Consider the following 27,607-nt stretch of genomic DNA (forward strand, 5'->3'; position numbering starts at 1 on the left):
CAGATAACAGCCTAGATACCTATGTACTTGCGATCGAGAGAATCAACATGCTCAAGCGACAGTCTGTTTGTATCAACGAGAATGACGGCGACGCGCAAACTGCAAACTCTCCTACTGCGTCAGAGAAGTCGGGAATCGAAACCCTTCTCCACGAGCCGTCGGAGGGCAACCCCACACCAAGCGCCTCTGCTTCCCTATCTCAAATTAGGAATGCCAACACAGTCGTGCCATCCACTGAGGATAGTCTACGGAACGAACAAGAATCAATTACGCAATACGTCACGGGCTACAAGCTAGCCGGACTTGTTACTGGAATGACAGTGGCGATCTTCCTGATTTACTTGGACAACTCCATCATCAGCACTGCCACTCCAATCATTACTACTGATCTACACGAGACGGCGGATATCGGCTGGTATGCAGGGGCTTACACGCTCGTGTCGTGAGTCCAGCCCCCAACGTTGCAACACTACCTAATGAATCCAATGATGTATTATTGCTTTCCCTCTTACACCTCAGCCGTTAACACTTTTCGTTGGCACAGTGGTACCCTGCAGCCCCTAGCAGGGAAATTGTACATCTTCTTCCGGAAAAAGTTCGTTTTCCTAACCTTCCTTTTCGTCTTCGAAATAGGCTCTCTTATCTGCGCGTTGGCGAAATCTTCTCCCATGTTGATCGCCGGCCGAGCCGTTGCCGGGGCTGGCTCCTCCGGCCTCATGAACGGAGCTTGGACTATCATTGGTACTTCAGTTCCCCTGGCCCAGCAACCGTGTGAGTGTTCATGATGCCTCGTGCCTTATTTCTGGTGCCCTGCGGCTCTAACCTGGCGTTGCCGATAGTTTACACAGGGATCACGATGGGAGTTGGTCAGATGGCCCTGATCGTGGGCCCGCTCATTGGGGGAGCGCTCACTCAATACGTTTCTTGGCGATGGTGTAAGTCAAAGTTGCTTCCCGATAACTGCGAGTGGGTTCGGTACATGTGCATTATTTGATGGTACCAGCTAAAGAATACCACCCAGGCTTCTACATCAACCTCCCCATCGGCGGCTGCGCTGCAATTTTGATCGTATTCAATACTATTCCCGACACCAAGGGGCAAAATACTTTCTCTCTTGGACTCGTCCGCAGAATGTTATCTAGCCTCGATCTTGGTGGCTTTGCGCTGCTCGCGCCAGCCATGACCATGTTTCTGGCGGCTTTGCAGTTTGGGGGATCGGATCCCAACCACCCCTGGAACAGTTCGCTAGTCATCGGCCTCTTCTGCGGCGCCGGAGCGTCTACCGTCATGTTTGTCGTTTGGGAAAGGAGGGTGGGTGACACAGCCATGATTCCCGGCTCCGTCATCCGTCGCCGAGAAGTTTGGTCCAGTTGTGGTCATATCTTTAGCATGGCCTTCATTGTCTTTATTGCTAATTACTTTTTGCCTGTTTATTTTCAAGCCGTGAAGGGTGTGGGGGCAACAAGGAGTGGTCTGTACATGCTTCCGGGAATCTTGAGCCAGTTGGTCTTCATCATCCTGTCTGGAGCTGCCGGTAAGTCTCGTTGTTCTCCCTAACCCTTTGTAGCGGCAGTTCAAACCCGACTTCTGTAGTATCGAGACTGGGCCATTTTGTGCCCTGGTGCCTATTCGGAGGGCTTATGATTTCAGTCGGCGCGGGTTTGACGACAACATTCGGGCCTAATACCACAACATCGAAATGGGTTGGCTATCAGCTGATACAGGGTGTTGGCCGAGGCGCTGCATTGACAATGGTGAGTGGGCTTCTTCTGCCCAAAATTAGGTCTGCTGACACGTATTCCTTGATACCTTAGTCCATAACAGCTATCCAGTGTGCCCTGGGAAGCGACCTGGTCGCCATCTCCATGTCCCTTCTCATTTTTTTCCAGAACTTGGCAGGTTCTATTGCCGTGGTCATTGCTACTACTATCTTCACCCAAAGCCTGCTGAAGGATTTACCGGTCCTCGCTCCCTCGGCGTCTCCGGAAGCCGTCGTCAGCGCGGGAACGGGGGCAGACGCTGTACGCCGCTTACTTCCAGCGGGAAGTCCCGAGCTCGAGGGGCTGTTGCAGGCGTACTCGTATGCAATTGACAAGACTTTCTACGTGGTAGCTGGCTTTGCGGTGGTGTCCATTGGCTTCGCCCTGTTCATGGGGTGGGACGAAGTCCGGCGCAAGAAAAGGGCCGAATCAGCAAGCGGCAGTCAAGCAAAACCCGAGGAGGAGGTTGCGGGGGTTTAAGCGGGTCGAGCTGAATCTATAAATCACGTCTTTGGTTCCCAACCCTTTTCCTGTTTACGTCCCAGAAGGTGCCTGGGACCATTACTATACCGAATAATACCTTGGGCAGTGATTTTAATTCAATTTCTCCCCCTGTTGGTGTGCGGCATCTGATAACTTGCTAACTAGGTACCTAGGTACTAGACACGGAGCGTTATCTTGTGAAACTGTAAACATATTAGTGTGGGGCCTCGGAAAACAAGAAACCATCCCGGAAACTCGGAAACCGAGAAGTTGGAGTTGTACACATGTAACTTACCAGAGCCGAGGGTACCGATGTGCATACCATATGGCAAGGAGCCCCGGAGCATACCTAAGCATAGACCACAAGTGTAGTAGAGTGACCGTGTCGTTTGAACCTCTAAACCCCGGAGCATGTCGTCAAAAGTGTTCCTCGGGGTTTTGAAAGACTGAAACCTTGCGATCAGGCTGTTCAAGCAAGACACGAAAACGGCAACAGGGCGAAGGTGGGGTAGATCCCAGCTGCAAGACTGCAATATCCCTCAGGTACCTACCTGCCTACCTAGAGTCGGAGGAGACTCGGCTCGACTCTTAATATGCAAATTCCCACTACATACCGTACATGTATCTATCTAACCTCAGAAACACTCTTCTTCCTACGCATGTTCGAGCGGGCCTTTCCCTGTACACCGTAACATCCATTCCTTCCACACCAACATGGGGCTGCTTGGTGTCTCGACTCTCTTGGCGGCACTGGCCGCAGGCGTCAACGGCCGTGCTGCTGGTCCGCCAGCCGCCAGAGATACGGACTCTCTGATCGATTGCCTCCATTCTTCTCTTTCTCCAGAGGGCTCCGTGTATCTGCGTGGCGATGACAGATTTGCCAACGCTACGGTTCGATGGAACCGTAACCACCAGCCTACCTTTGCCGTTGTGGCCGCCGTTGCAAACGAACAAGATGTCAAAGCTTCGGTATGTACATACATCAGCTCGGTGTACACAATCCTTCGCGCGTCTGACCATGACCGGTACGTGCCATCTAGGTTTCCTGTGCCACGTCGACCGGAACTCCTTTCCTGTTCACCGGTCCTCGCCACGGCTTCTCTACCGGCTGGGAAACACTGACCGACGGGCTGGCAATTTACACGGAAGCGTTCTCTCATGTGGATGTCGATGTGGAGTCTAGCACAATGATTATCGGAGGGGCTGCTGTCATGAAAGACGTCTCTGATGCTTTGCAAGCAGTGGGGAAAAACTTCCGTACGTGTCCGCCCTCTTCAAACAAGGTTTCTGGCCCCCGTGTTCTCTTGCTGACAATCGTGTATTATTATCCATCAAATAGCGGTCGCAGGCGGATCCTGTGTCGGCATAGTTGGCGCCAGCCTCGGGGCCGGTATTGGGCGACTGCAAGGGCTTCATGGTCTTATGCACGACAGCATGCTCTCGGCTCGCCTTATGTTGCCAAATACGACCGTGGTCGAGGTGTCGGAAAGCTCAAATCCGGAATTGTTCTGGGGGCTTAGGGGCGCCGGGTTCAATTTCGGCTTCGTCCTTAATGCGACATACCGTGTCTACGACGCCCCCGCCGGGGGGACCAACTTCAATGCTGACTTTGAGTTTCCCATGAGCAGCATAAGGGCCTTTTACCAAGCACTACACGATCGGATCGAAAGCGTGATGCCCGCTCCCTTGTGCCTGGCTACCGGACTAGGGTTCAACCGCACTCTTAATGCCGTAGGTCTTTTTAGAGCCCACAACCCCGGTAACACATTCTCTGACTTACCTGTTCCTAGACAACCTTAAAAGTGAATGCTGTTTATGCCGGGTCGGAGGACGAGGGGCGGCGAGATGTTGAATTTCTCACGGATATCGGCACTGATCTTCGCCGAAACTTCACGCAGGTCCCATGGAATCGTCTGAACCGGAACGTCTACTTCTCAGGCAATAACCCCGCTGCGGACCTTTGCAGCCCGGGTGGCGTACGGGGAGATACGTACGGCGTAGCTCTCAACACCATCGACGTGGACGCGCACGTTCGTGCGGCGGAGCAGTTTGACTACATGGTGACTAAATATCCCGAGATGAGCCACAGCGGAGGCGGAGGATACTTTTGCGCCAACCAGGCGGTTGTTGCCCGGGCGCAGGACTACACTGCGTACCCGTGGCGGCAGGCGGTCGGTCATCAGTATGTGCAATCCTGCTTCCCTACCTGGCTGGCTTGCTGGTCGTTGCCCCATGAGAGCTGGTCGTTGCACCATGAGATCTGCGATTAGGGCATGGCTAACGCAGACAAATGAAGGACCTTTGGGTTTCTGTACGGAGATAACACCACTACGACCGAAGCCGACATCGAGGACTTGCCCACCAAGTTGCGCGATATTTTATCCTCTACCGCTGGTACTCCGGATGGTCTCAATGCTTATGTGGGCTTTTCTCACGGCGATGAGTCCGCCAGAGCCATTTGGTCTGATGCCAATATTGCTCGCTTGAGGGCGTTGAAGAGGGAGTACGATCCCAATGGGTTGTTCAGCTGGTACCACCCGATCCCACTCGAGTAAGGCAAAACCGGTCTTGGACACTGGGACCAGACCACCAGATCAATTGTTGAGCGTTTGGGGCTCATGTGGCCTGAGGCTCCCATGGCGGAATAGCCTTGCACAGTACATGATGAGTTCGATTACTTGTTTGTGTCAGGGCGTCGCCATTTCTGGTGTTTAGCCCCTAGCAAAGTCTCGGGTATCTATGTCATTAGACCTCTCTCCTGTTCGGAGAATAACATGGCGCCGAAGGCTTTGAAAATTACCAACTATTATGCGAGATTGATTAGAAAGGTCCGTTCCAATGTCGGTATCGCAATCATCGAATGGTTACCAAGCACGCTCTGGCTCGAGGCTCACTTAGGTACATAGGTACCTAGGTAGTTAGATACCTGTCTGATGCGTCTGGTTCAAATTGAGTCAATTGCTTCCAGCCATATCATTCACGCCCTCGTAATCCGCTCGACCATCACTAACATCCACTTCATCCGCTTGTACTTCTGCCGTTTTCAAATCTCCCGGCTCTTTCTATGGAGATGTAATACCTACCGAACGATTGACACTTGTTTCTCCATAATTACACATCGGGATAGGAGGATTGCTAACTGGCAGACGGTTGTTTCGCAGGTAAAGACACTTGGTGGGCTGATGTTTGAGAAGACCCCTAACCGTAGTAGGGTCAATCGCGCGATATCATCACAAGCCATAAGGTTAAAGCTATTGGATCACGCTGCCTAACAATTGCAGGTGTGAGATAGGTAAGGTACTACTGAGATGGTAAGGTACTACCTGCTATAGTAGTGGTGGATCGCCAGGGGTTAGTTACATGTACCGTAGGTGGGTTCGCTCGCGACGACGAGAGTATCAAGGTATAAATACCCATCACGATAACATAGGTGATTGGTCTGGGTGTAACAAGAAGTTCATGAGGGTAGAGCTTTGTTTGCCGACAGACAGGGTATTGTCCCTTCATCTCTCCCGTACATGTATCTATCCAACCGCAACCCGGATTGTCTTCCGGAGGGAAATTGCCGGGTGTACTTTTGCTCCGAAAAAGTCCCAGGTACATACATGTACCTGGATCCATTATCCAACGCCATCTCAAACAAACGCCGAAACCCCCGAAGTTGCTGTCATTCAGAGGGCCTCTGGAGTTCTGAGGAGAGCCGATCACCGGATGGAAAGAAAGCGGGATTGAACAGACCTGATCTTCTATTTTTGGGTCCCTACGTAATATACATGGATACATGCCTTTCATTAGGTAAGAGTACCGGAGACCGTACCGCCGATTATCATCAAGCCGGTGGACTTGGGAATCCTGTCAATAGTACAACGAAAAAGGTCACCGTCTTAAGCGAAGTCAATCTCTCTTCCTGGAATACAACCCAACTTCCATCCAACTAGCCGCTGCTACATTCTACGCCGTTAAAACCTTACCATGAATAACAGCCCAAACATCAACGGAGGCTCTCAGCCCGGGCACATGCGCGTCGCCATCATCGGCGGTGGAATTGTGGGTGTAGCGACGGCACTCGGTCTCGCACGCCGCAACATCGCAGTGCGACTGTACGAGCAGGCGGCCAACTTCCGCGAGATCGGGGCGGGCGTAGCCTTCACGACGAACGCGCAGGCGTGTATGGCGCAGCTCAACCCGGTCATTCTGGAGGCTATGCAGGCCGTCTCGACCAAGAATGAGAGTGCCTACTACACGTATGTGGATGGGTATCGATGCGGACCAGGCCAAACGGACGACGATGCCGACCTCAGCGAGACGCAGCTTTACCAGTTACATGCTGGGACGACGGGCTTCGACGCCTGTCATCGCGCCCACTTCCTAGACGAAATGGTCAAGCATGTGCCTAAAGACATGGTGGCGTTTGGGAAACGTTTCAAAACGTACACCTTTGATGAGGAGCTGGAAGAGTTTACTCTCCGGTTTGAGGATGGCTCGACAGCCACCGCCGACGTCAGTAAGTGCCGGCGCGTCCGTCCCAGGTTCCCCCACAGCTACATCATGACAGATCTTGAAGACACGTAGTCTAACCAAGATATCTCCCTTGTCATCGGCACACAGTCATAGGCTGCGACGGCATCAAGTCGCGCGTTCGCCAAGTGCTCTTCGGCGAGAGCAACCCGGCCTCGTACCCCAGTTTCGCCAACCAAATTGCCTTCCGGGGGCTGGTCAGCATGGAACGGGCGGTAGCGGTACTGGGCAAGGACAAAGCCCACAACCAGTGCATGCACACGGGGCCGGGGGCCCACCTGCTCACGTTCCCCGTGGCGCAGCATACGCTGATGAACATCGTCGCGTTTGCGCCGGCGGCGCCGGGCGGCTGGGCGCAGCAGAAGGGTGGTGGTAGCCCCGGGGCGATGGTGGCGCCGGCGACCGGGGACGAGGTGCGCGCCGCTTTCGCCGGCTGGCGGCCCGCCGTGCGCGCCATCACCGGCCTGCTGCTAGAGGCGGGGGTGGAGGAGGGTGGTAAGCTCGACAAGTGGGCTATCTTTGATACGTACGAGCACCCGGCGCCTACGTACGCCTCGGGTAGTGTGTGCATTGCTGGGGATGCGGCACACGCGGCATCGCCGCATCATGGCGCCGGCGCGGGCATGGGTATTGAGGACGGGCTGGCCTTGGCCACGGTGCTGGAACTGGCCGCCGAGGAAATCACCAGGCAGGGCAACCGCAAGGACGGGGAGAGGAGGAAGGGCGCCACTGTGGCGGCCGCGTTGGCGGCGTACAATGCTGTTCGTCGGGAGCGCACACAATGGCTGGTCCGCAGCTCACGCGAGGTGTGCAAGACATACGAATGGGCCAACCCCGACTGCGGCAGCGACCCCGAGAAATGCCTGCGGGACATCGAGTGGCGTGCTCACAAGATCTGGCACTTTGACATGGAGAACATGCTGGTCGAGGCGAAAAGAGAGTTTACCCATTTTCTTTCCTCCATGTAAAGAGACAGTGCCCGGCCGTGGCAGGCTACCTATCTACGTAGAGATCACTCCGTAACTCAGGATAGGTATCTACCTAGGTGTCACAAGTTCAGACTAGCAATTGCTGCACAGTAATGGATCGTCCACAACTTTGATATCTAGGTAGGAAACTAAGGTGCGGAGCCGAGTGCACGATCATAGCAGATTGGAGGTCAAGTGTTGCGCTACCAGCGCTAATATCCTGTCGCCAAATCCCTCATCGTATAAAGCCTTATTGAAGGCCAGCCGAAACTGGATCTGGCCGTTAAAGATCCACGCAAACACGTAGATGTGTCGTGACAGCACATCAACGCTCATGCTTACCCGTTCAACCCGTAGGAAGCGCCCATTCGGGGTTTCCGTATAGATTGTATCCACGAGGTCCTGCACTCCAGGGACCCACGACATGTCCAGGCCTCCCGGTGGCGGATCTCGATTATCAGAAGCCGCCCTGGCTATGATGGCTTTCATTTCAAGCGCGTATTGGCGCCGGGAACACACCAGATCCGGGGAGGCGCCATTGGCATACTCGGTCTCGTAGTACCGGGCGTTGTCTAGCCAGGACTGGGTGCCCGGTACTTTGGCAAAGTAGGCAGCTGTGTAGAGTCCGGCAGCGCCGGCCACACCGTGGTACGGAGCGGGAAGATGTGGCCGGAGGCTGTGGCGTAGGGTGCTGCTGTGATGGTTGCTCCCCGACGCTGTGGCGGGTCCCGCTATCGAGTACGCTGCGGCTGTCACCGAGGCGTGCAGCGCCGACTCGAAGCGAATGCCCCGTTGGGAGCACGCTGACAGCAGCTCGGCCGTCTTATTCACGGAAAAGCAGAGCGTGGGTAATCTTGCAGCTTGTGCAGCTGGCATGGGTTGCGACGGGATGCCCAGAGCACCGTGGGCATGGCTCAAAGTATTCAGGTATGCTTTTGTGGCCATTTCGATGGCCTCCGTTGGCCTGTTTGGTAATTTCAGAGCCCATTCGACGCTAGGGACAAGCCGAACTGTCTCCTGGCCCCAGGCGAAGTGATGTGGCTCATCCCTCAGGTGGTCGATGGTCGCTTTGAGCAAAGCCCCTAATAGGTAAAAGGCCCCAATACCATCAGTGCGCCAGTGCGAGAGCTGCAATATCACCTCCGTAGCATCCTCAAGGTAATAACAACATGCGGATGCTCGTGGCGGAAGCGTGCCCAGAATACCGTCGATGCTGGATTCGCCGCGCACCACGATGAAGGTTTCATCCAGCCATCTTGTCAGTCGTTGGGCATCAGGGACGTGATATTGTAGGGTGTCGCCGTCAGCAGTGGTTGCAATGGATGGGTGTCGGAAGCGGAGCGCAGCCCATCCGTCTCGCAAGGCTTGTGTTAAGGGCTTGGGCTCGACAGAAGCAGCAAAACGTGCCGCTGCCGAGATGGACCACACATCCTTACCCGACGCCCGACCCATATCGCCGATCATTTTGATCATAGATTCATTTTCACCGAGCGGCCTTTGCCAAAGGCCAGGCTGTGTCTCCGCCCAGGCCATGGGAGCCAACGAGAGCAGGTTAGGTAGGTACGTATCGAAAGGCGTTGAGATGTAGTGGCCAAAAGCTAAAACAGATTCGGGGCGTGGAACCGGGGCTTGAAGGATAAGGAGGTGTCTGGCCCCCTTCCAAAAAGTCCTGTTTGGTTTACATTTCAGGACCAATTCAAAGACGAGAGCAGCGGCGGCACTACGAACTAGGCCTCGGCAACATGACGGATGCTCCGAAAATCCCCGACACTATGGTGGCAGTTAGGACGCGTGGTCCCAACCGACTCTACTTGGACCCGACGACGCCGGTGCCAACGGTGCGCCCAGGCTACCTATTGATCCGAGTTTTGAGCGTTGCTCTGAATCCGACCGACCATAAACGACTTGCCATTTTCGGGGAGAGCAGCCCGCACACGATGGGCTGCGACGTTGCGGGCTGCGTCGTCCTCTGTGGGGGCAACGTCGATCAAGACTACGTGCCAGGGGACCGGGTAGCCGGGTTGTGCTACGGCATGAAACCCGGAGATCCGTCCAGCGGTGCGTTTGGCCAGTATGCTCTCCTGAAGGGTGCTTTGTCCATGCGCGTGCCCGAACACGTCAGTGATGCCGAAGCGGCGACCATAGCCGTCGGGATCAACTTTAGTGGCCTTGGTACGCCCTCATTGGTTTCCTTTACAAAGCCTAACATCAGCTAGGATCGATGCATGCAACTTGCAGAATGGATAGAACGCTAACGGAGCAAGCACTGTACCGTTCGTTGGGACTGCCGCTGCCCCCCTTTTCGGAGTCGGGGGATTTTCAACCCCGACAACTCGGCCCGTCAGTGTTGATCTATGGCGGCGCCACCGCCACCGGAATGATAGCCCTGCAGCTGGCACGGCTCTCGGGTTGCCGGGTGTTGACGACCTGCTCGCCACGCAACTCCCAACTCGTCAAGGCACTCGGGGCACACCATACGTTCGACTACCACGACGCCGAGACATGCGGGCCAGCCATTCGCGCGGCAACAGGCGACGGACTTATGTTCGCCCTCGATTGCGTCGCCGAGGGCAACAGCCACCGTATATGTGCCGAAGCCCTGACTTCCCGTGGGTCCGGTGTGGCGCGGTATACTGCCTCCCTGCCCCTCGGTGATGTGTTTCCCCGCGACGACGTGCAACACGGCTGGACTTCTGGCTATTCTTCCTTCGGTGAAGGGACCCATCTTGCCGGCCCGCTGCGTGAGGCCAACGCTGCAGATCTGGAGTTTGCCACTCGTTTCTGGAAGCTCGCCAGTGCATTGCTGTTCCAGGACCGCCTAAGGTTGGGCCCGTTGGTGCACTTGCGGCCTGGAGGATTACAAGGTGTGCAGGAAGGATTGTCCGAGTTGAAGAGTGACCGTGTGTCTGCTGAAAAGCTCGTGTACGTCTTGTAAGTGCGAACCCGGATAGCAGAGATATGGACGATGATACAAACGCTATAGGAGGTTCAACGCCTCTAGAATATGGATGTTAGGACGAAGATGGGGAAGGCTTGTTACTTCTGTTCCGCGTAATACAAGTTCTCTGCCACCGTAACCTCACCTTGTGAATAAGGCCCTGATTAGCGTCAGGGGCCCACGCGCACATGTACGCAAAGGTTTCTAGGTTGGTGCTTTGACCAAAGGAAAAATGAAACCAGGGGGGACGTTTGCAGTTCTTACCCGCCGATCTAACCGCTATCAACTGCCTTACCCACCCTTCGCTTGCAAGTATTTACCCTTGGAGGCCATAATTTAGAAGTTAAGAATACCTAGGAATATATGGTAATGGTATGTCTGAAGTTTTCGTCCTGCACCGTAGAGCGTCAAAGGCCATTATTGTGTCGATATAAACGAGCGTCATGAGCTTTCTATCTTGATAGCACTCATATCCCAGGCCGTTCCCTCGCCATTGCCCCCCCCTCCCCCCTTGCATCGCTCGACCACACACAATGTGAAAACACAATCATTATCTCTGTATGCAGAGACTGGGTTAGAAACACCTAGTGTCAATCGCCGCAACCTTCCCAGGTTCCGTAGCGGTCTGATTCAGGCCCAGCCCAGCCCCCCACAGGCCACCGTTAGTAACAACGTACAAGACGTCCCGGTCCGAGGGCCCCCTCCCAAACGCCGCACCCACGTCTCCCTGAATAGCGGTGCTATTTATGGCTCCAGCGGCCACCACAGGCTCCCGGTAGCCGCCCTGACCGTTCGGCCGCACCGCTACCATCACGTTTTGGGGCCCGCTGGATGTGACCCATAGCGTGCCATCTCCTCCCGATGGTAAAGTCGTCGATAAAGACGGGTGACAAAGACGTCAGGTTCGCTACCATCTCAGCCCGGGATTCTGGGTTTACCTCCCGAGCCGCAGCCGTCTAGTGGTACACGGTACACCGATCGGAGGTCGCTGTTTGTAAAGTACAGATGGCCACGGAACACACGTAACCCGTTGATGCCCATGTTGGTCTGGTTACGGACCTGGGCCATCTCGGGTACCTGCGCGAAGATTGTGGTGGCGCCCGTGGTGATGTTGACGGCCCAGACTAGGGCCGCATACATGTCGGCCACTAGCACGGTATCGGGGGAGCCCGGGAGGGCCGCGAGACCGTCGGCGCCCATGGTGGCGTTGGGCATGGTAGCCACCTGCACTCATGGTTGGTTGATCGCCGTTGTTGTAGTCAAACGTGAACAGCTTCGCCGTTCCGGGAATGGCGGCGAAGTTGCCGGTGAAGTTTGAGGCCAGCACTGCGTAGACTTCGGGCTCGATCTCGGCAATTCCTAGAACCGTGCCAAGAGGAAAGGCATATACCAGGGAGAGCTCGGGCTCCGGTGACACGGGGTTACTGAGTCGGTAAAGCGCAACGGTGTGTTCCGGGAATGTGACATTCTCGTCAACAATTAGAAGGAGGTCGCCGTTTGGCCGCACCGCAAGGTTCTCAATCCATGTCTCTGAGTCGAACTGGTAGACCGTCCTGACGGGTAGCGGCAGGTCGGCGCTCGAACTGCATGGAGCCGCGCAAGACGCAGCCGCAACAGCAACGGCAGATACGGCGGCGCAGAACAGCAAGTCTCGTGTTCGGGGACCCATGATAATTAAACCTGACAAGCTCGGGCGTGATGGTGACAAACAGGTGAGGCCTAGCGAGACTGGTTGAACCCTAAACTTTATTCATCGTTTCTTAGGACTGCACACTAATTCTCCTTCGATCGGCGTTACGAAAATAAATGTGGCGGCGGCGGTCAAAAGGTGAGCCGGGTCACCCGAGACATGTAATGGTTTTCCTATCCGACCGACTGTCCATGTGCTTATACGGGGCAGTAAAGGTTGTAGATGATTCGGGTTCCTTACCTAAACACCCCGAAGTGCGAGCTCCGAGGGAAAATACGCTTTCTAAGCATCCTGGAAGGCTGCGGACATCATTCGATCCCGTCAAGCTATCCGAAGACTTGAGCTGAGTGGGGATTCCGTAGAGATCATGTTGGTTGGCCTCCGAGACATTTTTGGGACCATGTGAAAGCCACATTCGGCAGCAGTCGGGTCGACTTCGCCTACACAAGCTAGGAGGGTTTACGAGAAGCTGGTTGGGCTCCTGATTTCCAAGTAGTCGCTGTGGCTCAGGGGTTGGATGTTTTTGAGGTACTGGGTCCTGAGTGATGGAATCCAATTGCATCCGTCGTCTTAATATACAAAGCTAGATAAATAGGTAGTCTCCATTACAAGCAAGACACGGAGCGGGAAACGGCCTCAATACTGACTGGAAACAACCTCGAGGCACGATGGGTTGGATAAAGACGACAATCCGGTTTGCGCTGGCGATTTCGGCGGGCTTCCTAGGTGTCCAGGGGCAACAGGACCTTCAGGATACCCAGCACCCTGGGTTATCATTGTCAAATGGGTGTCAATACCCAGATGACTGGGAATCATGCAACACTCCTACAAGAAGAGACTGCTGGATTCGAAAACGTAACACTGGAAGCAGTGACGAATCCATTTCACAGTTTGACATTTTGACCGACTGTCAGTAGCCTTTGGTTTGTCCCCAGCGCCGAGACCATGAATCGCTCGTTAACACATATTCAGATGAAGAGGAGTACCCTCCTGGGGTGACGAGAGAATATTGGCTCGAGGTCGGGGCCAATCCTCAGGTCTGTACAACGCGGACTCGAAGCTCATCTGTTGAACGACAAGCTGACATCCTGCAGCTCACGCCGGATGGCCACCCCAAAACAAACGGCCAATATTTCAACGGCACCTACCCTGGCCCCCTGATCGAGGCATGTTGGGGCGACGAACTTGTGATACACGTCACAAACAACGACCACTTCGGTGAGAATGCTCTGAGAGAGTAGGACATGGTCCGTCGGCCTGACTTGGTTCGCGTACAGGAAACGGCACTACAGTTCACTGGCACGGCATGCGGCAGCTCAACACAAACCAGATGGACGGCGTGAACGGCATCACACAATGCCCGATCGCACCCGGGGATACATTTACCTACAGGTTCCGGGCCACGCAGTACGGTCATAGTTGGTATCACAGCCACTACTCGATGCAGTACGCCGATGGCGTCGTTGGCCCGCTGGTAATTCACGGTCCGTCTAGCCACGACTGGGACGTTGACCTTGGCCCAGTATTACTCACGGATTGGATGCACGATACCGCCTTTCACGGCTTCACCTCTATGGAGATTCCCGGCGATGCGTTTTATGTGGACAGCATCCTGGTTAACGGCCATGGGCACTTCAACTGCAGCGCGGCTGCGCCCGGGAACCATTGTGCTGGATCATACTGGGAGACGACCTTTACGCCTGGAAAAAAACACCGGCTGCAGCTAGTCAATACTGGCTTCAACTATCCCATTATCTTTTCTATCGACGCGCATAACCTAACCATTATCGCTAACGACCTGGTTGCCATCGAGCCCGTGACAGTGCCGTCACTTACCATCAGCCCCGGCCAGCGGTATACTATCGTGGTCGAAGGAAAGCCGAAAGCTAACCATGACGCTAGCTACTGGATCCGAACCGGCACAGAGTGCGGCGGCTGGAATGCCGCTGTCACTGATAACAGGACGGCTATTGTACACTACGATGGCGCCGAGCAGAGGCTTCCGACTCTCGACCGGCCGATGCCGTTTGAAGTCACCTGCCTGGACGTACCCGCTCGCCTGCTCCACCCCATGGTTCCTTGGACGGTTGACGTACACCCAAAGTCCGTCCTTAACTATACTGCTACTAAACAAGCAAACCTGACGAGCCATCTCGGTCCCCCCTGGTACAAGCATTGGACACTCGGCGAGCACCCGATGTGGCTAGACTTTAGCAGGCCGACCATCTTAAACCCTGACTATTCACTCGACAACGTGAACTATGCTGCTACCCAAGGTAGGTTTCCCCATTATGCCCGAGGTAACCCTGGTTTCCGAGATGACACGGTCGGTTTGCTTGACTTTGGCAGGTTCTATTAGCTACCCGTAGCTTATGCTAATTATACCTCTTAGAGGACTACGACCTGGGCTTCATTTATCTGATTATTGACGGAAACCCGCTCCTTGCGTAGGTGTCGCCCAAGCGCCGCCTTGTAGATCTCCTGAACCATCCACTAAATAATGCACTTAGATCGAACCATCCATTACACCTTCACGGCACCGATTTTGCGGTGCTGGCGCAGGAGACGGTGCCGTGGGACCCGGTGACCGGGCCCAAATCCTTCAATTACGACAACCCGCCCCGGCGCGACACGGTGATGTTATCCCACACTGGTTTCGTGGCGCTGGCCTTCCGACCCAACAACCCAGGCGCCTGGCTGTTGCACTGTCATATTGCGTCACACGCCAGCTCGGGGCTGACGGCGCAGATCTTGATTTGGCACAGGGACGAGGCCTGGAACCAAGCATACGTCGGTGGCTTGGATGAAGTTAGAGCGGGTTGTAGGGCATGGTCCGAATCGTCTCTCTCCAAGACGTTTGTGCAGGATGACTCCGGTGTCTAAGTGAGGTTGCTATGGATCTAGCCGGATCTGCAAATGCTGGGGTTACAAGTGATCTCGCGAGCGTGACGCGATGCAATGTATATAGTGACCGCGCTTGAACGATGGCAGCCAAGGTCGTCCTGGTGCCGGATGGGTTGGACGTCTGATCTACAAGACAGCGGTATCCACTTGGACGCGGGATCGATGACATGGCACGCGGTGAATATACAAACAACCTAGTACTTACCTCATTAACATGCCTTGGGATTTATCGTTATTGAACGGTGAATAAGGAGACCTCGGCTACCGGGGTCGACCCCTCCGCTAAAATGATAATAAAAATCGAATTGCCTCACTACCGTTTGACTGTTGCTTGGGGGCTTTGCAGGGCAACTTCCAAAACCTTGGGCTTGATCTCACTAGCGGTTGGAATGGGTAACGTCTTGTTTCGTCGAATGATTTAGCTTGTTCCGTTTCCGCCAACGACGTCCGACGCGCGCCGAAGTAATAGCTCGCAAGTTTTGCGCCCGTATATACAATATCTAAGTATGTACATACATGTTTCACGGACCGGAGGGCCCGTTCTGGGGGGTTGAAGGCCCCTTTCTCGACTATTGATCCCCTCTGATGATCTCAGAACCGTTGCTATTGACTTTGGTAAGGTCTCCGCACAAGGGCGTGCAGCAACCTGTCAGCGTGGTTGCAAAACGTCAAGCACATGGGTGACGCCAGGCCGGCCTGGAACGAGACTCCCCCTTGCACGACCACTTATTCTTTCCAGCTTGATTAAAACAGGTAGCTAGAGCGCTCGATATCAGGCGCATCGAGAAGCGCCGCCAACCCGGCTGCCATGTCTCTTATGCGGGCCGTGATACCGGGCCCCTGCTCAGAGCCGCCGGTGGCTCCCTCGGCAATGCACTGTTCGACGAAGCGAGACGTCACGACTGTGCCCAGAATCCCGTCCCCGCCGCTGCCAGCTTCATCCACCGACCTACGGCTGACACGACATCCCTCCGCGAGGCCGAGGGCGCCCTCGATGTCCTCCAGCACGCGCGCCGCCGCCTGCATGACAAGTTTGATGTGCAGGTCGCCAAAGTCGCGGAGCGGCGCGCCGCCCACGCTCAAGTCCTTCCAGATGGGTTGGTTCCGGCGCCGGGCCGAATCCGTGTCGCGGACGTACTCGTACACGCCCTGATAGTAGAGCAGGTACAGGTCGAGAAGTCGTCGGTAGCTCGCGATCAGCGTCAGGGCGGCGGGCCTGTCGGCGACGTGAGCGACGCGCCGCGTCTGTCCTGGCACAAGGGAGGAGGAGTATGGCCCTGTCGACGGCGGGGGGTCGGGCACAAGAGTGGGGGTTGAACAGCCGCGGTGTTCGTCCGAGAAGAAACAACGAAGTAGGCGGAGGAAAGCGTCGGCTGCTTTAAGCACCTCGCCCGACATATGTATAGGGAAATGGCCAGGGGGGTCCAGCTCGCTGTGGCCGTCGTGGTACCTGATGCGGAGGTCGTACATATTGTCACAGAGCTCGGCCGCCCTCCGCACCAGTGCAGCCAAACTACCCTTGACTGTTTGGTACTCGTTCTGTTCACGTAGCGCAGACGCATGTATGCATGCCGGTGAAGTTGTCAATTGTGGTTGCGACCGGATGGGCGGTGTGGTCGGTGGATGTCTTGACGTGGTCACATGCGCCGGCCTAAACTCAGCGGTCCCAACCGCCAGGGGCTGCTCATCCGCGGAATTTCCTATGGCGTGGTGCGAATGGTCTGCCATGGCCAACCCGTCCCAGTGTTTTATTCCGTCGCCCGTCAAGGCCGCAGACCAGGCTGCGACTTGATCTCTGAATGACGGGTCCAACCCCCCCGCCAAGGCATCGTCGGCGTGGAGCAAACTATCTATGACGCCGTCGTCCTCGAACGGATCGCTAGGTGCGGTTACGGAGCACCGAGAATCTGGCCTCTCGCTGGCGTGGTAGGGCTGCACCACTGTGACATCCATGGCCGGGTTCCAGTGGTTGTTCATGGTGGGGTTGGAAGTCGTCGTGTCCGTCGTCGCCGCCACCACATCCATGGCGGCTGATGCAGACATGGCCGCCCACTCGGCTTTGGTGGACTGCGAAGGAGGATCGGCACGAGGCCGTCGTCGTCGTCTTCGTCCCGGTGGAAGAGCTAGTTCAAAGCTGCACTGCACATCTGCTTTCCTGCAACGCTGACAGCAATCGGGAACATCGGACTTTTTGCACTTGAGTTTCTGACCGCGGCACCTCTCACAGGCAAGTCGCCTGCTCTGCTGGCTCCCAATCGAAGCGCCTACCCCATCGTATGATCCAGGTTCCATTGCCCCCACGGTGTTGGGTGCAACCGTACAAGATGTTGCCGTGTCCCCAAAACGGAAACCGCCTAAGCGTGCGCAGAAGAAAGAAGGGTTCGGGCACGGGATGGCTCACCACCTGTCCGTACAGAGGTACCACACAGCGGAACCGGATGGTACCTTACCTACTGGCTCGGGCGAGAAGAGGAAAGGCGGCTCCAGCCTCCATCCAGACAGACCGTGCCCGGGGAGAGACAAAAGTCGGAAATGTCGCGGAATCATCGGGATCCGAGCCCCTGGTATGTACGAAGTACCTACGCAGCTCGTATTATCGTAAAACAGCAGCATCACTGACGCGATGTCTCGCAGATAGGACCAGACTGGCCACGCCGACAACATGAACCGCCGCGGGATCTGAATCACGTCAGCAATCTCAGCACCGTGCCCCCGGGTGCATAACGAAGCAGTGCAATCTACAAGTAAGGTTCGAGTTGTTGATTTCGCCCTCGAAGTCGAATGATACCTTAGATACCTTAGGTACCTTACCTTAGCTACATGGTTTCAACATCACATCAACCACGGTCAATTGAAGATGCCAGCGGATTTCCGCCTTTGATCACCGATGAGCCGTGTGAGTCGGAATGACGTACTGTACCGTTGAGGCTCGCCGCCATACCCAGTAGTTGGATGATTGGAGGGCTGGAGAAGGTTTATTCGGCATCACCTCGGTACCTGCCTTAGGGAACTCCGGGCATCAAATTTTCCGAGTCCCGCCTGGAAATGGATGGAACTCGCCCGAACATCGGGGCGTTGCAGGGGTCCAGAGGGCCAAGGGGCCAACACGAACAATTTGGTACACACATACGCGTACCATGCCATCACTAGGCAACATCACTCCCTATTTTTGACGACTCCTCAATAGTGTAATGGCTAAGGTGCATGGCGAGAGTTAGCAAGCTTGAAGTTTGAGAGAAGGCCAACGCAGGCCAAGTAAAATGTTTTAGTTTTGTGCCCTCTTCGTCCCTCCTTTCAATACCAGCCGCGTGTAGCAAACGCCAGGGCCATCTTGGCGCTCGCGTGACACAACCTTTTGCGTTGGGGCAGGCTGGGAAGGAACAAACGAGCTGAAGTTTTTGCCGACGTGGAGAAATTTGGAGGAACATGAAAGTTCGAAAGGGTTGGGAAAAAGGGACAAATCCATCGGTACCGCAACGCAGGTTATCCGCATCGTCGATCGCGTGGCATATTTACGTAGGGCACCAACGGGATCGCACTTTGGCCAGCCTTATAAAGGCGACCGACCTAGCACTTGATCGGCTACCTAGTGGCCTGGTACGGAACTGTACGTACATACAACAAATGCCTGGCAGCAACACACTGATAGGCTTAGTTATCGTGTGTACTGATTCATTGTCTTATCTTGGCAAAGGACGTGATGTTGAAGCACTCCCTCGGTGTTCAGTCCCCGATCTAGCTACCGTAGTAATTAACGTGCATTGTGACTACATGTAACAGATCAGGTAGGGGTGTAGCCAAAAATATCCCTCAGCTCGGGCTGGCCCTTCTTTCCTGCACCCCAGGGACTTCGAAATCCCTGAAAGTCGCCAGACGCGCCGTGTTACCTATTACCTTGGGCTAGGAAGCCCATCTTCTTCCAAGATGAGACGTATTTCCTCACCATATCCTCGTTTACCGGCCCCACCGCTGCCAGGGCCGGCGAGTCATGGCAGGCCTTGGAGAGATCAAGAAGCAGACCACCACAAGACATACGTCGGAAATGGAACTCGAGGAAGTCGATCAGTCGCGCAGCCGGGTTGTCCGTCTCGGGTGCCAACGGGGAGCGGCGGACCCGGGCCACCCAGTCGTCGAAGGGGATGATGTTAGACTGGGGAATATCGAGCGCCTTAGCCAGCATCCGTACCATCTCGCTCCAGGGTTGCTGCACCGGATTGTCAATATGGTAGATTGGCTGCGGCCGGAAGGGGAGAAGCAGGAGGTCGGAGAGGGCCGACGCCATGTCGTTGACGGGACACCAGGTGAGGTTCTGCGTGGCATACGTTAGCTGGGGCCGTTCTTCCCTCCAAAGTCATCAATAGCGGTGGCAGGCACTCGAGTAACACTTACCCCTTCGAGTTGTGGAAGCACCCTCAAGTTCTGGGAAGACTTGACCATGAAACAAAAATGTTCCACGGGGTTCCAATACCCGCTTGTCTTGGACCCGGCCACTTGACCGAGCCTGGCCGACATGGTGTGGAAGTATTCCGGGTAGCGGTGGAGGGTCTCGTCCAGGATGCGTTCGCACGTAAACTTGCCATCGCAATAGCCGTTGGGAAGCACAGACCGAACCTCCATACGTTCCTCTGGCACTCTGATCTTCCCGCTCCACAAGGGATAATGACCCACGACGCCGATAGACGATATGAGCTGGAAGCGGATCTTCTGCTGACGCCCGGCGGCCTCGCGTGCGAGATCAATAAGGTTTCGGAGCGAGTGGAAGGCCGGCTCGAAGGCTTTGAGAGGCCTGTTACCACTCATGGGCCAGGCATTATGCAGAATCCCGGTGACGGACCCAGCCAGTGATGCGTACTCCTCCTCGCCGAGGCCAAGGCGAGCCTTGGAGCTGTCCGTCTCAATGAAGCAGAGCTTGGCCCGGGCTTCGTCGTTGATGGTGACACCCCGGGCGGCCATCGCTTCCAGCTGTCGTGACTCGGGTGGAACGGCGACGCTTGGCCCCGGCCGGTTGAGGCAAATTACGGTTCCCACATCCGCCCTCTCTGCAAACGCCTTGACGAGATGGGTCCCGAGGCTCCCCGTCGCGCCGGTGATCAGCACGCACTGCAACTTTCCACCCCCGAGACGGCCCGGGTTGGGCAAGACAACCGAGGGGGCCTTAAAGCCTGCGCTGAACTTTTGTACGTAAGCCGAGATATCTTCTTCCCGGCTAGCGAGATCCGGCCCGGATTCCGCGGCCTTTCGGGCGGGCGGGGGCGGTGGAGGGAGCCGTTCCTGCACTGGGCCGGAAGCCATGGCAACAATGACTTTCTGGATCTTACTCTCAGGCAGGTGTCCATCGGTCCAATCGACATGACCAAACCCAGCGCTGTGCATAGCCTTTTCCCAGCCCTCGGGGCCGGTGATGGCATGCTGTCGTCCGTCGTCAAACAGCCACCATCCCTCGAGTAAGCCAAAAATGGTGTCGACAAAAGGGACAATCTCGGTCATTTCCAACATCATCAGGAACCCGTCGGGCCGCAGCGCGTTGTGGATGTTGGTGCCCGTCTTGACGAGGTCACGCGTTGCATGGACGGCGTTGCTGGCTATTACGATGTGCTGGGTACCGAGAAGCTCGGCCGACATGGGTTTCTCCATGTCATGAACCATATACTTCATGAAAGCGTACTTTCCAAACTTCTTCTTGGCGGCGCTCACCATCGACGGCGATATGTCGGTAAACACATACTCAACGGGCACCTGTAAGCGTTCCAGCATGGGTGCCACATACAGCGTGGTCCCCCCAGTTCCCGCTCCCAGCTCCAGGATTCTCAGCGGGCCCTGGTCGGCCGGGAGTTTGGAGACGAGGCCCTCCAGACAATCGGCCATTTGCTGATAGTTCATCTTATTAAAGACGTGGTCGCAGTACAGACCGCCCACCAAGGCGCGCCCCTCGTCGCTGCCGAAGATGATCTTGATACCATCCGTCTTACCCTCCAGCACGTCGGCCAGCCTGGATCCCGCAAAGTGCGTAAGCTTTTGCGCGTTGCTCCAGTCAGGGTACAGGCGGACCAGGTCCTGCAACAAGGCCACGCTCGCCTTCTTAGGCGGCGATACTGCCGTGCGGACGTGTTCCCCGCGGTCGGTGCTATCGATCAGCCTGGCCTCGTTCTCTAGCAAGCGGTACAGGTAGTCGACTAGCCTCTGGTGCTGCGGTGCGTAGTTGATTCGGGGCACCACCTGACCTGCTTTGGTAGCTCGGATCGACACACCCAGTTTCTCAAAAGCCTCGAGCGTGAGCGCAATGCAGAGCTGGGTCGACTTTGGGGCAATGACATTGGCAAACGTGTCGACCTTGTACCGGCGAATCATCTCGTCAGTAAGAAGCTTAGTCTTGCCGAAGGACTCTAGGACCGCACCCGCAGGAAGAGTCAGTTCGTTAAGATCGTCATCGAGAGAGGATGGAGGCGTCGAAGTCCCGCTGGATTGGCTCCATGATGCGTCCTGCGCCTTGTATGGACGATACTGTTCATCATCGGTCGTTGGTTCGGACTCCTGCACTCTTTGCCGTGCCCCCTCCTCCTTCTCTTGCTTATCATCCTGCTCCTCTTCCATTTCCTCTTCCTGGCCATCAGCAGTGATGCCTAGGGCGGATATCACACAATCGACGAAGGAGGGAAAGTCAAAGGCCTCCATCAGCTTGTCGGGCGACAAGGTGCACTTCATAACGGTCTCGGCCTCCCGGGCAAGCTCCATGCCCATCAGTGAGTCAATACCGATATCGGAGAGAACAGTACTTTCTGAAATGTCCGCGGGCTCAACGCCGGCAACGTTCGCTAGCAGGTCCCGCACCTGCTTTTTGATGTTCGCTCTGGTATTTTCTGGTTGTTTCTTTGATACTTCTGCGCCACCAGCCTTGAAGGATTTGGAGACGGTTGCACCAGTTGCTGTTGGCACTGCTCCGGAAGCTTCGGATGGCTCGATGGGCTCCCGGCTCGTTTTGTTGTGAGTAACTGGCGCGGTCCCCAAACCGGGAGGTGGTGGTACGCAAACGCCAGGCGATAGCCGCGCGAGGATCTTTTGCATCGACGGTTTGGAGATTTTGGCATACTTAATGCCGATCATGACGTCTAGCAACTCCCCACTGGTGCTGTCAAAGGTGAAAATATCAGTTACGTACAGCTTGTCAGATACCCGGTGATGGGTCGCGAACACATCCCATATTTCGGGACGTGGGCCGTCGGGGCGTAGGTTGGGAGACCGTATGACGAGCTCGCACCCGCTCGCAATGTACATGTCATCAGGCGCGCGGTTGGTCATGCAGTTGACCCAGATGCCGCCGACCTGGCTGAAGCAGTCGGAGAGATGTGTATCAAGCCACGTCTCCCCCGTCCAGCGCTTGGAAACTCGGCCAGCACACTCACTGCCGCGTCCCACTAGCCGCTTTAGGCCGCGGTACTGTTCGCCATAGTCGACGATTTCAGCGAAGGTCTTGTAGATGTTGCGACCCTGGATTATATCGTCGGCCTCGACCGCGTTGAGCACGTCAAGGCAACGCTGATGCGTGAAGTGTCGCCCGTAACGGCCAAACTCGGCTTGGTAGCCCGGGTCCTCGGGGGAGCGGAACACGATGCTGCCGTGGACGTGCTCGGTCGTGGGACCCGGTCCCTGGGCCGGGGAGCTCGTCATCTTCCACTCCCACACATGTCCACGGATGTCACTAGCCGTGTACACGATGAAGACCTGCCGCGATGGGTCGACGCAAATGGGGGAGTGGTTCTGCAAGTTTTGGATAGTAGGCTGCATGCCGTCCGTTTTGAGGTCTGGTCGGATGCTCATCAGGGCTTCGATAGCCATGTCCACCTCAAGCGTGGCGGGGCATATGGGTGCGGTATTGGCAATCAAGTGTCCTGAGACAAAGTCGTGATATTTCTTGCTATCGGTGTTGACCACGAAGCGGGCGGTCTGTTCCTTGCTGTCGTCATAACCGAGGAATGACCAGAGCCCGACAGGGACTCTCGCCTCTACATTCCCCGCCTCAGCTGCCGGAAGCTCAACCAGGCCCTTCTGCGGCTTCTTCAGGTCCATCCAGTGTTTCACCTTCTCGAACTGATACGGCGGGAGGAACAAGTGGTCAAACTCGTATGTCTGGCCAGGATGGTGTGGCCAGTACGCGGTCTCGACCCCTGCCTTCCAGAGCGCCAGAGTGGCGTCGGCCAAACTCTTCATGCCATGATCACAGGTGATGTTAAGGGACTGGAAGTGGTAGGTCGAGGGCGATCCAAGGGCACGACTTGCCATGTTGGTAATTGTCGAAGCCGACCCGGCCTCGATCCAGGCTGCGTCTGGATATTGCTCCGCTAATCTTTTCACGGCATGCTCGAAGAAGACAGGCTGCCTCATGTGCTGAGCGACGAACTCGGACGTCGTCTCCAAGTTTAACTCTTTGGTCGACCTTTCCAAGAGGATGCTCGGTTCCCGGAAGGTGAGAGTGCGGCCGATGGCGTCCAGTTCATCGATGAGTGGCTCCACCAGAACCGAATGGAAGGCGTGGGTGACGTTCAGCCGTTTTACCCTCATCACAGGCGAGTACATGGGACTGCCCGTCAGGGTCTCGACGAATTTGTCCATGGATTTGGTCGGCCCGGCCAAGGTAAAGCTCCGAGGTCCATTGTAGCAAGCGATGGTGACGGGAAGCTCATCATCAACCATAGCCCGGTTATGTGACTCGATGGCGGACCTGACCATGTCCAAATCAGCTTCCACGGCTGCCATGGCTCCTCTGTCTGAACCCCACGTGTCCCGCACAAGCTTGGCTCTGGCCACAATCATCTTGGACGCGTCGAGAAGTGACAGCACGCCCGAGACGCAAAGAGCGGTCAGTTCGCCAAAGCTGTGTCCAACAACGGCTTCCGCTTGGATGCCCGAATCCATCCAGCTTTTGGCACACGCGTACTGCACCGCAAACAGCGCCGTCTGGAGGCGAACCGGGTCTTCGATGGGTTCCCGTTGGAAAACGGCTGGGAAGATGCCCTCGAGGCCGATGGACAGGAAGACAGCGTTACACTGGTCGAGATAGTCGCGAACGATTTTGACACTGTCGTATACCTGCCTGTCGAGGCCCACAAAGCTGGACACCTGTCCACCGAAACACATAATCACCGGCCGTCGCTTTGTGATTGTCTTTGTCGATGTGGATCCGAGTTTGGCGTCGCCATCGATGAAAAGAGCCAGCTTCTCATCGAGCTCGCCCAGGCTGCTGCAACTGAACATAAGAGCCCTGTCAAGATGGCGGTTGGATTGGCGGCAGACATTGAACGACAGGTTGGCCAGACTAATCGTAGCTGTTGATGAATACGACGACGTCTTGTGGGCTATAAAGTGGCGTAGCCTTTTGCTATAGGCAATGAGAGCCTTGTCGTCTAGGCCACAGAGCCAGAACGGATGCTTGATGCCCGGGGCGTGAATGGGCGATAGAGCAGCCCGGTTTGGTTGTGGTGGCGGAGTGACCACCATGGACGCATTAGAACCAGAGGCACCATAATTGTTAATTAGTGCGGCTCTGTAGTCCGCATCCCACGACCTCAGCTTGGTCACGATCTCTATTTTGTCTGATGGCGAGGCAGCAATGTTATGGGCCAGGGACTGAAAGCTCGCTTGGGGCGGGACATAGCCGTGCTGCATCATCAGGATAATTTTGATCAGAGATACCACGCCGGAAGCGCCTTCTGTGTGGCCGATCAGGCCTTTGACGGAGCCTAAAGCCAGCGGTTTATCACGGAGCGATCCGCCAAGTGCTTGCAGCACGCTCTGGTAAGAAAATGCATCGAATCAGCAACGTCACGCCCACCCGAAGGAACCACACCGGGACAACGAACCAGGTACTCAGCGGGATCTCCAACGGGCGTGCCCGTCCCGTGGGCTTCGACGACGGAGATATCCCTGGGCTCAAGTTTCGCGCGGTCGAGAACGTCCTTGAAGAGGTAGGTGAGCGAAGGACTGTTGGGTACAAAGACAGGAGTGCAGTTCTCATTCTGGTAGACGGCCGTGCTGGAGATGCATCCGAGAATCCGGTTCCCGTCAGCCACAGCGTCTGCCCTCCGCTTCAAGAAAACAACAGCAGCGGCTTCTCCTCTGCAATAGCCATCGGCTCCTTGATCCCATGGTTTGCACTAGTAGAGCACATAATGTTAGCCGTCACGGACTTGGAAGAACCTGAGTCGTCAAGGAAGTCATGAAGTACGCGACTGCACATACCTGGCCTGTTGGGCTGAGGAAAGAAGCCCCGCTGAGGTTCTGAAACCAGGTAATGTTGCCCATTAGGCCGACACCACCCGCCAGAGCACCGTTGCACTCGCCTCCTTGGATGGCCCGGCAAGCCATGTGTATGGCTACCGCAGAAGCTGAACAGGCCGAGTCGATCGTCAGGCCGGGCCCTGTCCATCCGAAGTAATGGCTAATATAAACAAATATGTGAGATAAGTCTTGACGGTCTTAGATAAAAAAGACTGCATCACAACCATACCTGATCTTCCCCGGGATAAAACTCTTCAAATTACCCGTGGCGGTAAAGGCATTGGGTGGATAACAAGCCACGTTGTGCTCGTAGTCAGCTGCACATGCGCCTATGTAACAACCGACCTTAGTGTCGACCTTAGCCTGGTGGAAGTAACCCGACTGTTCGACTGCCTGGTATGCGCACTGTAACATCAGCCGTTGCTGGGGATCGGACGATGTCATCTCGCGCGGGCTCTTTTTGAAGAACTTGTGATCGAAGGTGTCGTGGTCCCGGATGAAGTTACCGTACCACTTGCGGGAGGAATCCACATCGCGCCACTGCGTCTCGACACCGAAGCGTTCTCCTGGCACCTCGATGTGCTGCGACTTGCCCGCACACAGGATCTTCCAAAATTCATCGAGGTCGTCGGCGCCTGCCACCCGACACGACATGCCCACGACTACGATGTCAGAGTCGTTCTCATTGCCACGAGCGGCTGACCAGGCCGTGTACGACCCGGGTGGATTCAGAGCGCCGTCCTTGGGGGAGAGCAATGTCGGGGCCCAGTTGAGGTCGGATGCGTGCACAAGGCGCGAGCCCATCTTCCGGAGCAGTGATGGCGGAACTCCGCTGTCGGGACCGAATGTGACAATGACCGCTTGGGGATGCGCGGGAAGCGCACCTGACAATGTTTCGTACCAGGCTGCCTGCTCAGCAAGAATCATGCCCAACACGGCGTGGTGTAGCCGCTTGGCGCGGCAACCCCCTTTCCCAAGATGAATTGGGAAGGCCAGAGCGGACGTTTCTGGAAACTGGAATGCCGGGTCCAAGTCACAGAACTGGAGCACTCGCCGGAGATCTTCGTTATGCACCTCGCTGTGGAAGCGGCCCCGAAGTCTCACCTCAGCAGCCTTAATGCCCTTCTGTCTGATTTGCTGGAGCATCAGGGGTGCGGTAGCCTCCGCAGTGGTCACGGTTGCTCGATTCTCGTCGAAAAGAACCGATATGTACGCCTATAAAACACCTTTTGTGTAAGCCTTGGTTCTCTGTTACCTTCGAAACGACATGTCTGTACCTGTGGAAATCCCTCCAGCACGCGGACCAGATCATTGGCCATGTCGGGAGATGTCCAAGCAAGGGCAAAGGACTTCGATGGCCCATGGAGTTTGTCGGAAGCCTCTTGGCAGTCGACCAGCGCACCAATAACCATGGCGAGGCGCACGGCGACGGCACCATACTGTCTAAAGGTAGCCGCATCTGACGCACTAGAGACGGCTGACGCGCTGAGGAGCCCAGTGCATAGTCCCACCGTTTCAACACCACGTTGCGCCAGTGCCCGGAACAGGTCATCGGCATGAACCGAGCCTCCAGACGGGTTGTACGACAGATATCGTGCGAAGTGAGCCAGTTGTGTAAGCACCACCAAGGGCGTCAGGAGGGTGTTTGGAAGCTGGGATGTGATCTTGTCCCTCTTGTCGGGGTCGTCATTGTGGAACCAATCCCTTAAGTCGTTGAGGAGTCGTTCCCCGGGAATTCTCTCGAGCTTTGGAAACTGTTTGGCAAGTTCATGCCAGCGTGCGGGCAACTCGGATACAATTTCGAGCAACCACTTGTAATCGTCGGCCTCGACCAGAAGTTTCCGCAGAGTTTGAAGGGAGTCAGCGGTGAAGGACAGAGCTTGGGGTCCAAACAAAAGGAGTTTGGTCTCCATGCCCGACGTCAGAGAAGGAGCTGTCGAGGCCATTCTTGGTATAATGGACTTGCGGTTGAGTAGGAGAACGGACAACTGTAAGTGATGAATAGGTCATGAGGTCAAACCTCGCCGTTGTATAACAAACAGTGTTCCAAGGTGCCGTATCACAACTTGGCATC

At 55.8% G+C, this 27,607-nt stretch overlaps 9 protein-coding genes across 9 annotated transcripts; 5 read left to right on the forward strand and 4 right to left on the reverse strand.

Annotated features, from left to right (window-relative positions):
• Positions 1-47: 47 nt before the first annotated feature.
• CHGG_10019 (uncharacterized protein) lies at positions 48-2,240 on the forward strand (the record flags this gene model as incomplete). Its single annotated transcript, XM_001227945.1, has 6 exons — positions 48-442; positions 545-771; positions 849-935; positions 1,004-1,534; positions 1,725-1,754; positions 1,825-2,240. 6 exons carry the CDS (start codon positions 48-50, stop codon positions 2,238-2,240), a joined length of 1,686 nt encoding a protein of 561 aa, XP_001227946.1.
• A 717-nt stretch (positions 2,241-2,957) lies between these two features.
• CHGG_10020 (uncharacterized protein) lies at positions 2,958-4,798 on the forward strand (the record flags this gene model as incomplete). Its single annotated transcript, XM_001227946.1, has 5 exons — positions 2,958-3,212; positions 3,284-3,500; positions 3,583-3,974; positions 4,034-4,425; positions 4,540-4,798. The coding sequence occupies 5 exons, from the start codon at positions 2,958-2,960 to the stop codon at positions 4,796-4,798; spliced, it is 1,515 nt and encodes a 504-aa protein (XP_001227947.1).
• A 1,417-nt stretch (positions 4,799-6,215) lies between these two features.
• On the forward strand, positions 6,216-7,668 carry CHGG_10021 (uncharacterized protein; the record flags this gene model as incomplete). The annotated part of the gene is made up of 3 exons (XM_001227947.1): positions 6,216-6,747; positions 6,852-7,549; positions 7,609-7,668. The coding sequence occupies 3 exons, from the start codon at positions 6,216-6,218 to the stop codon at positions 7,666-7,668; spliced, it is 1,290 nt and encodes a 429-aa protein (XP_001227948.1).
• A 94-nt stretch (positions 7,669-7,762) lies between these two features.
• CHGG_10022 (uncharacterized protein) lies at positions 7,763-9,193 on the reverse strand (the record flags this gene model as incomplete). The annotated part of the gene is made up of 2 exons (XM_001227948.1): positions 7,763-7,798; positions 8,249-9,193. The coding sequence occupies 2 exons, from the start codon at positions 9,191-9,193 to the stop codon at positions 7,763-7,765; spliced, it is 981 nt and encodes a 326-aa protein (XP_001227949.1).
• Positions 9,194-9,471: 278 nt separating this feature from the next.
• On the forward strand, positions 9,472-10,664 carry CHGG_10023 (uncharacterized protein; the record flags this gene model as incomplete). The annotated part of the gene is made up of 2 exons (XM_001227949.1): positions 9,472-9,901; positions 10,075-10,664. 2 exons carry the CDS (start codon positions 9,472-9,474, stop codon positions 10,662-10,664), a joined length of 1,020 nt encoding a protein of 339 aa, XP_001227950.1.
• A 918-nt stretch (positions 10,665-11,582) lies between these two features.
• CHGG_10024 (uncharacterized protein) lies at positions 11,583-12,336 on the reverse strand (the record flags this gene model as incomplete). The annotated part of the gene is made up of 2 exons (XM_001227950.1): positions 11,583-11,791; positions 11,898-12,336. The coding sequence occupies 2 exons, from the start codon at positions 12,334-12,336 to the stop codon at positions 11,583-11,585; spliced, it is 648 nt and encodes a 215-aa protein (XP_001227951.1).
• A 689-nt stretch (positions 12,337-13,025) lies between these two features.
• On the forward strand, positions 13,026-15,240 carry CHGG_10025 (uncharacterized protein; the record flags this gene model as incomplete). Its single annotated transcript, XM_001227951.1, has 6 exons — positions 13,026-13,266; positions 13,330-13,394; positions 13,452-13,575; positions 13,635-14,633; positions 14,750-14,804; positions 14,868-15,240. 6 exons carry the CDS (start codon positions 13,026-13,028, stop codon positions 15,238-15,240), a joined length of 1,857 nt encoding a protein of 618 aa, XP_001227952.1.
• A 765-nt stretch (positions 15,241-16,005) lies between these two features.
• On the reverse strand, positions 16,006-17,238 carry CHGG_10026 (uncharacterized protein; the record flags this gene model as incomplete). The annotated part of the gene is made up of 1 exon (XM_001227952.1): positions 16,006-17,238. The coding sequence occupies one exon, from the start codon at positions 17,236-17,238 to the stop codon at positions 16,006-16,008; it is 1,233 nt and encodes a 410-aa protein (XP_001227953.1).
• Positions 17,239-19,144: 1,906 nt separating this feature from the next.
• On the reverse strand, positions 19,145-27,479 carry CHGG_10027 (uncharacterized protein; the record flags this gene model as incomplete). The annotated part of the gene is made up of 6 exons (XM_001227953.1): positions 19,145-19,570; positions 19,651-25,047; positions 25,116-25,409; positions 25,495-25,533; positions 25,879-26,748; positions 26,958-27,479. 6 exons carry the CDS (start codon positions 27,477-27,479, stop codon positions 19,145-19,147), a joined length of 7,548 nt encoding a protein of 2,515 aa, XP_001227954.1.
• Between the last annotated feature and the right edge of the window lie 128 nt (positions 27,480-27,607).

This window comes from Chaetomium globosum, genomic scaffold, assembly GCF_000143365.1.
Source record: "Chaetomium globosum CBS 148.51 scaffold_7 genomic scaffold, whole genome shotgun sequence".
NCBI lineage: Eukaryota > Fungi > Ascomycota > Sordariomycetes > Sordariales > Chaetomiaceae > Chaetomium > Chaetomium globosum.